Consider the following 12,911-nt stretch of genomic DNA (forward strand, 5'->3'; position numbering starts at 1 on the left):
ACATAAGCCAAAAGCCAGAATTACGTTTTTACCTGATCAGCTGTTGTCTCAGAAGGAATCACTAGAACAATATCTCCTCGTTTTAAATTAAGCTCATCACTGTTAGCTGCCTCGAAATCATGTAGAACTTCAACCTAAAGAAAATAACACCACACATATAGATGTGATCTAAATAGAAGACATTTTCTCAACAAAATTATCTGTTAAATCTGGACTGAAAAAAAAATTATCTTCATGCCAACATATGGCTAGAGACAAGCACATTCAAATTATCATAGAATCATGGAATGCTAACAGGTTGCAATGGATCTTAAAGATCATCTAGTCCCAATCTCCCCTGCCATGGGCAGGGACACTTTCCCCTATATCAGGTTAAGGCCTTATCCAGCCTGGCTTTGAACACTGCCAGGGCTGGGGCATCCACAACCTCCCTAGACAATTGGTTCCAGTGTCTCACCACCCTCACAGTAAAGATTTCTTCCTAATCTCTAATTCGAATTTCCTCTCTTTCAATTTATACACATTACTCCTTGTCCTACAAGGAAGTACAGTTCCTGATGAAGAGTCCCTCTCCAGATTCCCTGGAGTGTCCCCTCAGATCCTGGAAGTTTGCCATGAGGTCTGCATGGAAACTTCTCTTCTCCAGGCTGAACGGTCCCAATTTTCTCAGCCTGTGTTTGAGGCAGAGCTGTTCCAGTCCTCTTATCAACCTTGTGGCCCTCCTCTGGATTTGTTCCAACAATTCCATGTTCTTTTTATGCTGGGGACACCAAAACTGTATGCAGCACTCCAGGTGGGATCTCACAAGAACAGAATCACTTCCTTTGATCTGGCATAAATCAATAATAAAGGCACGGATTCATATCAGTTTTTTATGCACTTCCTTAGAAACAGGGACAACTTAAGGATAGTTTCCTTTCCTGAGACTGTCAGAAGAAACTTAAGATCCTTTCCTAAGACTACAAGATCTCAAGGAAAGATGCTAATGCAACATCCCACAGGTCTTGCCCCTTGAACAAGGCTTGGCACTGTCACTTCTCCCATGTAAGGAAATTCCTTCCATTCTCCATTATCATTATGAGATCTGAGAGAGGGGTGGCAGGATTTTACAAATAAAACTGATAGAGATTCTCAGGAACTTTAGATTCTCTCATTTTCTTGTTGTGGCCACTGTTGTATACTCCTCTTGTGGACATCTATAAAAATTTGAGTCAGTCATACAGTACCCATTGCAATAGGTGATCAAAGAGGCGAGTAATGGGAACCCTACCTAATGACTGCCCTGGAAGGAACTCCCACTTACCAGCAGATGGGCACGCCTAAAACATCTGCCTTTCAAAGGGGTGAGCATTCAGACATTGGCAAGATCAGCATGTCATTGTGAGCAGACCATTTTAAGTAAATGGTTTTATCTCCTTAAAAGAAGGCTAGTCTAATTTTCTCAAAGCACACACAGTTCCATGATAACTCTGCAGTCATGGAAGAAAGTGGCATTAAGAACCAAATTGGAAGCATACATTCTTCTCCTTCTCTATGTCTGACCCAACAGAGTGGAATGAAAACAGAAGATGAACTATGTCAGCATGTTTGAGTTGCATGATACTGTTTACCTTTATCCTACTGTTATCCACAAAGTCTGCAGAAAATATTGAGCAATGAGAATCGACTAAAAAGAATGGCACACTTAGAGAGTGCTGTGGGACTGATTAGTCTGAACTATGGAAATTACAGTAGGAAGCATGTAAAGTTCATCCATCCTCAAGGAGCTCTTCTGCTGCTCAGAGATTCTAAATAAAAAGTATTTTCAAAGAGCCTTGTGAACCAGGAAACCCTGGGGGTTTTGCCAGCCAAGGAAAGAATTTCTCTTATGCCTCATTAAATTTTTTTCTGTTTGATTACCCTATGAGTTTATATTATTACTAGAGTTTCTGAATGACATTTTGGCTTCATTACCATCAATTGTAGGCATGGATTTCAATAGAATCAATACTTCCATTTTCAGGCCAGAAAAAAAGCCATTGTTAAAATGATCTCAGAATCACAGCATGGTTTGGGTTTGCAAGGGGCCTTAGAGATCAAATATATTGTTAGCATATCAGATATATCATTAGCATATACCAACAATATTCCTGATTAACTACATGGCACTGCAGTTTTATTCAATATTAATTCCCACTGATCACTTGGTGAGATTTGAGGGTTCTTGTACTTCAGTGAATCTTACTTAAGGATATGCACAGCAACAAGCATGCACAAAGTGTATCTTCTCAGACTTTATTTATGAAGCAACAACACAATATCACAGCTGTAGTTGCATGTATTTGTGTGTGCATGTGGCTGATAAACTAAGAATCCCTTGCCCTCAAGAAACCATGACACTACCTGTGCAGACAACACACATTCACAGAAATCAGGGATATCTAAAAGAAGAATGGAGAAGCAGACCTTATAGAGAAAACCAGGTGGCACTGCTGAAGCTGCATCTTCTGCTGGAACAGGCTGATCCTGAGAAAGCACAGCCTGGATTTCTTCAGCAGGTTTCTGATCACTTCCAGCTTGGGAAGTTTCACTGAGAGAAGTGTCAGTGACCTGAGCACCCAGCTCTGTCGTGCCATCTTTGGACTCATTCACGATGACTTCGTGTTCTTCTCCCTCCCCCTCGTTGTTTGATGCTGGCTCTATTACTACTGAAGGGATGCTGCTGACCTTTTCCTGGGGAAAAAAAAACAAAAAACAAACCCCCCTCAGAAAAGAAATGTAAAACTATTTAGTACTTTATTTCAAGCAGGAAAACACAATTTTTTTTTTTTTTTTTTTTTTTTTTTTTGCATAGAGCATATATGAGGACGAGAATTTCCTTTTTTTTCTATCATGAATTCTTAAGACAGAAAACAGTATCTGTGCAAGAATGCCAAGGAATAATCCCCTCCCTGTTATCACTGCTCCCCTTAGTCCTCCTAAACCCACTTTACACACTGTTGCACTAAATAATAAAAATTCTCCATAGGTAGCTTAGGCTTCATTTTCAGTGCTCTGGAAATTACTAGACCTTTTTCCCTCACTCTGCTCTTTAGTTTCAGCAGGTTTGAGTGAAGCCAGTTGTTCTAGTAGTCACTGTACCATTTTTACTTGGAAATTGAAGTCACCAGGATAATAGTGATAGAAGGTGATGGAAGAAGGAAATATGACCTGTTTCTTTGACTGAAGGGATGTCTCCTGATTTACAACAATGTAACTGGGAACAGATATGGATATATGGCTTGACCACCATGACTTACAGGAAACCAAGTAATGCTACTGATATAACATGGTGCCAGGATATAAGAAAATGTCCAGTTGTTTCTCTGCCTTTTTCTCCAGAAAGCCTGTTATGTTATGTGATAAATGTTATCTCCACAGAAGAGCACACACAGACAACAGTGGGGAATAGCCCAAACAATATGCTGTCCATGCTGCTCACAGGGCCATCATAGGCACCATCACAGGGCCATCAAGTCCCATCTCCACAAACCTAGAGGAGTACAGAGACAAAAAGGCAGGCACAACCCAAAGTAAGGACTTAGAAGTAAGGATGAGAGCTTCTTAGGGCCATCCCAAGAGAATATCAACCTTGCTCCTGGTTGAACCTGGGGGCACAGAGCTGCAGTAGCCTTGCCTCTCTCAGGCTGTCAAATCTGTCCTGATTCCCCTAACACACTCTCCCACGCACTGACATGAGTTACCTGAGACACATCACCCTCTTTTTCTTCTCCCTGAGGTTTGTCACCTTCAGCAACATCCTCCTGCTCAGTGGTGGCAGCTCCTGCTGCTGCAGCTGCATTGTCTTCTGACACCACCTAAAGGCAACAGAAGGGAGGGACATTTCAGGATACAAGCTACAGATCCTTGCTGGAGAGAACATGGACCAGCCTCTGCTCTGTGACCTCCCTGTGTGATGCTGACCTATGGTCTTGAGTTCATTGGTGTTCCTCTTCATTTATGGAGAAGAGCAGTGCTGGGGACAAGCTTGTTTAGAGAAGGTGATTAACAAATGGGAGAAAGACATTTATGAAACCTCATCACGCAACATATAGCACAGTCCTCAGGTGTTATGAGTAACTGTTTGCCAAAGTTATTTTCCTTCCCTTGTCTTCCAGCTGTATTGTGGAAGAAATTTACCACTGGTTTCTGCAGAGGAGGAGGAGGACCTTGCAAACTGTCCAGGGGTCCACAGGATGCTGCTAATGGAATCTGTTCTTGGGAAGAGGCTTCAAGCCTTCTCTAGCTAGTCACCTACCTCACCACAGACCTTGCTTGGCTTCAAAAATCTTGTGATCTTAATTACACTTTCTTCTCTAACAGAGCGACTTAAAAATCAGGCCATATCAGGAGAAGTAAATATATTCTACATCTGGATAAATATCAGAAAAAATTAAACCACATAGATCTATAATTATGTCAGTATAAAAAGATACATAAAAGCCTATTCAGTCTGGCTGTGACTGAATAATTTCTGATCAGTCTGTGTTGAGAAGTTAATGCACGATTCATTCCAACTCTTGAAAGGTGCATAGAAAAGTATCTGCCTACCACTAGATCAATGTTTAATGCTTCATCCAGCAGAAACTGTTACTTGTTGCAGTGGGTAACTCAAAAGGTTATTGTATTCCCTCTCTATCTGTTCCCTAAATTGTTACTGACCCTTTAAGACCCTGCAGCTGGAGAAACTGGGGCAGGATGCTATGGCGGGCATTATTAAATTCTGCTCTAGCAGGCAGCTTGTCCCTTTTACCTGTCTGGTTTTTGCTTTGCTGCTTGGTCTTTGCTTAAGCAGAGGTTTCTCCCTTTTTTTCATATTTTTATTGTCTCCTTCCTTGTTTTGGGGGACTGGAGTCAGAGGCATGGAGCTGCCCTGGGATGCATCCTGCAGGTGCCCATCTGTGGTCGAGGTATCGCGCCGACCGTAGCGGAGCAGCCCTGGCTCTGTCCTGGGCTGTGCCAGCCACCAGTGGCCCCTGCCCAGCTGCTCTGCCTGGCCCTGCCTGCCCTGCCAGGAGGGCACTGACCCCAGAGGGGCTGTCGGGTCTTGGCCTGCCGCTGGAATTGCCCCATGAGCTCCTCCCTTCCCGGAAGGGATCAGATGCCATCTTGTGCCTTTGTCTTTCCCACAAAGTCACCCTCCCGGGCACTATCTCGGGAAAGGTGTTTGCTGGCATTTTGGATCTCTCTTTGTTCTCATGGGTTCCTAAGATTTAGCTATTTTGTATCTAGCAGTTATTAATTTATCATTAGCTTTTGCCTGTTGCTGTTTCATTTATTAGTAAACTGTTGTTTTTTCACTTATAACTATTCACACTTGTTCCTTAGTGGCGGAAAGGGATTGGTCGAACTTATAAAGGGAGGCAACTCATTCCAGAGTGTTCTCCTTTTAAACTGTGTTAAACCAAGACACTTGTAATTTATGCACCTCCCTAACAGCTGCACTGCTGTATGTTACTTATGATAGCATATTTGGTATACACTTAAAATGGATTAATCTTAAGGTTTGGACTGTTGAAGGTAAATGACTAAACACATTGTTTTAATCTAATTAACTTCAAGACTGAGTTTTTACCTAGCTGGCTCAAAGAAAAAACACTGAAGGAAAACTCTTTTCGAGGTACCGATGTCAAGCCACAGTTAGCAGAAATCTGATCTCCAGTGAACAGCCTGATGCTCTTTGTTTCCTCAGTTTGATCCTTCCCCTGTGGATAAGGCTAACTCCACCACCTGAGATCAGCAACTGTTCAAGGGTACTCTTCAGGCATTGTTTTTTAGCAACATTAAATATTCACCACTACCCCTATTTGCTGCTATTAATTGAAGTGATAAAGAAATCCTCCTGGAATCCATGAAGACAGAAAATATTACACAGATTTATAGAAATCACTGGGGGATTTTAATTTAAATTGAAACTGCTGCTGCTGAAGGATGCTCTATTGTAAGAGGAAATAACATCGACAGATAAGTTTTTTCCTATAAGGCATGCAAGTCTGCCACTCGCAGTATTAACAATTTCAGCAGTCTTGATCCAAGAAGATATACAAATAAATGATGAATGTTAAGCCTCCTGGAAGAGGCTAGTAAAAAAGAGTGGGAATAGAGTGCACATCAGATTTATTTTACACCACACATTTCTATGAGTAGGCTGCTGATATTGGTTTTGCTGTCTATTCTGATTAAGATCAACAACTTCTTTTCTACCTTTTGGATTTGTATAGACCATTTTATTTTAATAATGAGGAGAATACTAATTTACATTAATTGCCTCACTAATGCCCCACAGTGTAATGGGGATACTCTCACAGCATGCAGTCATGAGTCACTAAATGTGTACCACAGCTCACAATCACACAATCATTTTTTCTTGTGTCTTAGAGTGCAAAACAAATAAAAGCTAGGAAATTAAAATAAGCTTTTATAAAAAGGCATTTGTGGACACACAGAATGAACCACACTATCAGTCTTAAATACCTGACTAGTACAGAAAAAAAAGGCAGGACGTTGAACTCATACCCAGCTATGTTGAACCACATCCTTGCAGATACAGCTACTTGTACTACCTTACTTCATACTGAAAACCAATCCTAAAAATCTCTTTTACATAGGTAATTAATAACATTAGGCACTCTAATAGTATTCCAAATCAGCTATCTCTAACAGTATTACTGAAATTTGGACAGCTGTCCCATTACACCAAGTGCACAGGTGAGAAAGAAAGGATCATCCAGTATAACTAGGGGTGGGATAGAACCACTCAACTGTTTTAACTGCACAGATGTGAATTCTCCTTTAGCCAGGATGCAGCTGATCCACACAGCTGCACTCTCATTAACAATGACGCCAGCTCAACACCATGCCACAGATTCAGCAGTAGTGATAATGAGCCCAGGAAGAGGAGAAGAGGTACCAAGCCTGCTGCTGGGGTCTGCCAGAGGAGCTCCCTCAGACACACTTGCCTTCCAGAGCTGAAGTTCTTGCCCCATGGCTGATTTAGAACAGGAATGGGTAATTTTTATGACAGTTGGTTATAATCACAGCTAAGCTAGCTAATGTCAAGAGAGACCAATCATCAAGCTACAAGGAATGTGTCAGTTGCAAGGTCTTGGAAAATTCTCAAGCTGTACTGAAGAATTTGTTATGCAACTTACAGAATATCAAAGGGATCACACTCCATTAACAGTCAACTATTTGTTTAGCAAATTACAATCTCTTATGGCAGCTCTTCTGCATAGTAATACTGTTCTAAACAGCTGTTTTAAGTAGAAGATGGGCAAATTCACTCTCAGATAAGACAGTGAACAAGTAGTATTAGAATAAAGGAGGAAGATTTCAAAGACTCAGCCTTGGTGCTAGCACAACCATCAGGCATTTCTTGCATATTTCTTCTTGAACCAGACTTGTTGAGAGTGACAAGGCAATGCTAGAGGAACAACACAACATTCTCTTGCATTGGGTCCACACCAAGCTGGGTTTGATCTGCTACTCCCACCCTGCACTTACTATTTAATTCCACTGGCTTCCACGTGGACATGGCAGTGCTGGTGGGGAATACAGCACCAGTGAGTCCCAAATTCAATTCCAAGTGACACTGGTATGCCCTACAGCCACAGTTATATCCTTGGCTCTAGCAGACCTAATGCTGTTTTACAGGACAATAATGAACCTAAGCCTGGACAGCTGAACTTACTAGCATGTTCTGAAAACAGTTCTTTACCTTTTTGCACTTATCATGGCACCAAAATGAGTAACAACAAAAAAGCAGGTTGCTAGCACCTTGAGATACAAATCCTGAGTGATTAATAACTAGGAGTTATTTCCCAGTCCCTACTTCTATCCCTGAGTTTAATATGCAGCCATTCCTCTTGTGCACTTTTAAACACATTGTAGTTTCATTTTAGTATACAAGGATTATATTAAGTACACAAAGGAAGTACCTTTATCACCCCTAAAGAAATATTAGCAATATGCAATCACTCAAGTCTACACACAGACAGACTAAAGTACGTCACTGAGCTTTCCATTTGCTTTGTAATTTGATTTTAACTGTATCTAATGATGCCAGACTGTGCTTTAGCAAACCAACTCGTCACAGGATTATTTCCAAGTATCTGTTTTAGCTCAGGGCATATTGTGCTAGGAAAAAGAAATAATTAATCATAGGTTTTTCTTATAAAGAAATGTACAGAAAGGCTAGGCAAACAAATATACAGAAGTTGTAAAAGCTACTGGGAATTTATGCAGTGTATTTCCAAATTAGCCATGGAGCTGCTTTGTTTGCTGCCCCAAAATATTTATCACTCTATACTACTGAAACAGTTTCTGAGATAAATCCTGCATTGAATGAGAGGTGATCTGTTAGAATATATGCCACAGGTGCAGATATGTCTGTGCAGTGTTAGACTTAGATACCACAGCTAGGTCTCAGTTGCATTGTAATGGCCTGACTATTGATGACATGCAAATTTTTTGCAATGGTTGAAAATATTGAAGCACAACCATACTTGTGTCTATTCATATGTACCTCGCTCTCCTTCTCAGCAACTCCAGCTGTCTCCTTATCTCCTGCCTCGACACTTTCCTGTATAAAAGGGAAATATGGTCATCACCTTACTCATGCTGAGGCAATAGCTGCAGAGAAATTGGTATTAATCAAGCTAATGGAAGCATGCCATGTATGGGATGCAATGAAATGAATGGCTAAATGAACTAATATATACTATCAAGTAGAATGATACTGTCACATATAATCTGAAATAGAAGTATTTATATGCTAAAACAAACCCTTTACATATGTCATTCTTATCACACTGGAACTGTTAAGGACAATTTTACTCACTTTTACTACCAATACTCTCAGAACTAGCTTTGAAGAACTGTTTAGTAAGCAACCTTGCAGTTTCCACCAAGCTCAAATTTCTCCCACCTGTGACTCAAACTGTTTCCATTATCACCTGCTGCTGCTCCTGTAATTCACCAGGGCATCAGTGTAAACCATAAAATACTTCTTCCACTCATGTGGGACTGCAGCTCATTTAAAGGGGCTTTTCAAAAGATGTGGGTCACAAAGTTTGTGGATTTTGTTTTTTTTTTTGTTTTGTTTTGTTTTTTTTTTCCCCCCCAAAATCATCTTTAGGTCCATATCCAGTGGTACATGCAGCAGGTGCCTGACATTAAAAAAATTAGACATCAGTGGTTTTCCAAAACTTACACCCGTTTAGGTGTTGAAACGACTGAATGCATTGACCAGTAACAAGCTCCTCCCAAATAGTAGTTTTAACTTGTTACCAGCACCAGGCCCTTTTCTACAAAAGGTCAACAGCCAAAATCACTGAAGTTCAGGTTTGGTTTGGAATAGCTGGAAGTGCTTTTTTAGCCATTCAGGTTTGACTCTCTGCAGACATGACTATTTCTAAAGACATTCCACTAAGCAAAATCCACATCAAAGCCCTGTTATGGAAATTAATTTTGCTAATAAATCTTGACACAGATAGGTCAGATTTTTCTACAGAGCTGTAAGGGTGAAGAGAAGTTATGCAAGGATATTTGGGGACATGGTATATGGGAGTGTCTGCTTTGGCAGTCAGAAGCCAGGAAACTGCACATACTTGGGTTCCAGCAGCCTGCCTTCACACACAACTGCCATGTCAAAATTCCTTAAAGTTTCAGCTGAAATGGTTGCATGTTTCTTTTTTTAATGAAAGAATGCTGAGTTACATGAAAACTTCATATTACTCCTTTTATTATTTTATTTTTTTTGGTATTGCTTGCAGTCAGTCATAAGCCCCAAACATGCCCAATGCAGTTGCTGACAGTACCACAAAAACCTTTTATAGCCTTATCTCTGTTAAAACTGCAGTTACACAACCTTTAAATTTTTTTTTTTTTTAAATTGCCAGGCTTCTGCTATGCGGTCTTCAATTTTACAGTAAGTTTGAGGAGGCTGTAGAGGGTCTTAAATAGAAAGAAACAAGTATCAACAGCAAAATATAAATATTTCACACTCTAGTAATGTATGCAGGCACAGAGCTACTTTTCACATTTTTTTTTTTGTAGAGAAGAGATATACTGTTTCCCATAAAAGCTTTATGTCCAACTGCAAGTCAGTACACAGATGACTTCCCTACTTGTACTATTAAAAAGTGCTGGATTTCTGCCAGCAGCTGTATTTATAATTTCCCTTCAGAAATTAGTATAACCTTGCACTTCAAAGTCAGGAACGTGTTGGCCTTTTCCATTTGCTAAATATTTCCCTAGCAATACTCTCTGGTAAGAATCCCATCAGCACAGCTTTGGGTATCTTTGCAGAATTATTTAATATATACATATGCATATTTTTAAATAAGAACTGGTTTCTTATTAACTAAAAGCACAATTTTTGTTGGAAAGGTGAAAGTAAGGAAAGCTTCTCTTATTTCCCAAAGCTTGAGCTTTCCTGAAGTTAATTTGACTCTTGAGTACTAATCAATTTAGTAGCATTTTGCTTTTCTGATTAGCTGGGAGTTGGGATTTTGTAGATAATGGAGTTTGAGAAGAGAGGCATGATAAACTGTATCATTTTTAGAGCATGAAACCCTAGTGAAAAGGACGACTGGAACAGCATTAGGAAACTAATGCCTTAGTTTCAGAAAGAAAAATCTGCTTCTGAAGGCTTCAACAGCAAGACACTATTCTACATCAGTTCTCCCATCTAAAAGAGAGCCATATGTTTTTAATGGCCTTATGCTCCCCTTTTCCACCTGCACTTAGCTTAATGATCAGAATCTGGACACAGCTGCCTGCTCTTCTGTGTCTAAACATTGTATTGCTCTCCCAAACTACATGTTCCACTATCTGGGCACTGTGAATAGTACCTACAGTGGGATTGAACCCTAATTAGGTATGCTTGGTTGTAGCCTGTTCCATGGCCTCTGCTGCACTCACTCAGTGTCTGCAAAGAGCTTATCAGGAGGTAGCTCCACATATGCTTAAATACTACTCTGAAAACCACAGTATTTAACTGAGTGTCTGACAGCTTTAATGGGAGAACATCAGAGTCCAGGCAGGCATCGGACCCAAAGCACTGAGAAGCTCTTTCCTAACCAGTAAGTAGAGTGGAAGTGGATCTCCAAGTCCTATGTCTCACATATAGGAAAAGAAGAAAGGGAAATAGCAACATTTCATAAGTGTTTGCTTTATTATGTTGTTCTCATGTCATTTTTGCTTGAATGTGAAAAATTGATGTGGTAAGAGGGGAAGCACTGTTTGAAAAACAAATAAACCACTGGTTAATGCATTAAATCCTTCAGACTATCCTTTGGATTTACAGCTGCCTTTGAGGATGCTATACAAACAAAAAACCAACTCTTTCTGTGTGGAGAATTCCATGTATAACTATTTGGCGTGGTTAACTTTTCTTCTCTTGGCACACATGATCATCCTGTCCCTTTAATTACCTGACATTTTATCCCCTCCCCAAAAGAGACCAACAGTTGAGAGCTACTAATAAAAACTTTATTTGTTCTATGGCACTGGAGATGTGAAGGACCAAGACAAAAATATGTGATGAGATCCTAGGCAGCAATTCCGACAAGCTCTTCTAATGACATTTTGGCAATCTTGATCAGGCAGACTGTGAAACAGCAAGTAACTGAATCCAAATGCCCTGACAGGCAAGTAGTACCCTATCCTATGGTCCATTCTCTCCATAATTTAAATGAACACCCTACCAGAAAATCCAGTGTGAAGTTCCTATAATAAGGAATCCATGCCATAAATTTTCTGGATTAAAGGGATGTGACAGGAAACTTATCACAGAAAAAGTGAACTGAGGACTGGCTGTCACTCAAAACTGGAAGCAACTAAACTCAAAAAAGATTCCAAATTAAGCAGTTATTAATATTTTACAATTCTACTTTTAAAGGAAACTGTCATTCATAAAGCAAATGAATGTAGAACTGCTGCTGGGAAATGACATGTTTTCATCTTTTGCAAATCAGTGTACTTTTCCTTAGCTTTGAACATATTTGTCATTAATCCTAATCTTCAAAACTCTTCTTTTGCAAGTCTTGGAAAGCCCTCCCTGAAATAAAATCCTTTCAGAACTAAATGCAGTCACTCCATTTCAGGCATTTTTAAAATCATCACTTGGGTTTTTTTTCCCAAATTAGTAAGGACAACATCATTTTGAATTAGCAACAAAATGCCAAGAACAAACCTAATTAAAACTGTTTAAATTCTATTTAATGCCTATGCTCTTCCTCTTGGATTGCTCTTAAATTGTGTATTGCATTGTTTGTCTCTGCCTCTCTCCCAATAGCTCTGCACTACTGTGACTCAGCCAGAGCAGCTGACAACAGACCATGGGCCCAGAACTCCTCAGCAGCAAAATGAATCAACTGTAAAGGTCACGCCAGGCAGTAAGCAAATGCATGGTACTGCAGACAGAGACTGTTTAATTAGTGCTTAAGATGTACAACAGGCTTCAGAGAATTGCTTTGTCTTAGTACAGGACAAAAAAGCCTCCTTTTGGAAAAATGAGGAACTTCTTTCACTTTTTTTTCCAAAATAAAACCACCTTTCTGGCTTCATTAATGTCTGTTCTTCCACATTATTCCCTGCCATGTGCTCATGGGAAAAGAAGAGCTCCAGATCAATGACTGATTTCCCATTCCTTCTCTCTCCACCTTTCCTCCTACTTTCTTTATTCCAAACCATCACATTTACATGAGACATTTTTCTCAACAGTTTGACAAAACAATTTGCCTCAGATAGGTAATTTCATTTTTTGCCTTCCTATAGAGTTGACAATATGAACTGAAAACACACAGAAGGGGAGAGCCTGGTCTACATAGACAATGAAGCTTTCTTTATCAAGTTGTGTTAGTAGAAGGGGATGATCCTGAAATAATTTC

At 40.0% G+C, this 12,911-nt stretch overlaps 1 protein-coding gene across 3 annotated transcripts in view; it reads right to left on the reverse strand.

Annotated features, from left to right (window-relative positions):
- Nucleotides 1–12,911, reverse strand: part of AMPH (amphiphysin) — a 118,692-nt gene that overhangs the window by 3,701 nt on the left and 102,080 nt on the right. For 2 of the 3 annotated variants that reach the window (XM_056485537.1, XM_056485540.1), the window contains 4 exons: nt 8,543–8,599; nt 3,723–3,836; nt 2,446–2,712; nt 33–134 (listed from right to left, as the gene is read on the reverse strand). In XM_056485537.1, the coding sequence (XP_056341512.1) occupies nt 33–134; nt 2,446–2,712; nt 3,723–3,836; nt 8,543–8,599 (540 nt within the window). The remainder of the gene's footprint in view (nt 1–32; nt 135–2,445; nt 2,713–3,722; nt 3,837–8,542; nt 8,600–12,911) is intronic. The other variant, XM_056485539.1, reaches the window with a different exon arrangement.

The sequence above is a fragment of the Oenanthe melanoleuca genome, chromosome 2 (assembly GCF_029582105.1).
Source record: "Oenanthe melanoleuca isolate GR-GAL-2019-014 chromosome 2, OMel1.0, whole genome shotgun sequence".
Classification (NCBI taxonomy): domain Eukaryota; kingdom Metazoa; phylum Chordata; class Aves; order Passeriformes; family Muscicapidae; genus Oenanthe; species Oenanthe melanoleuca.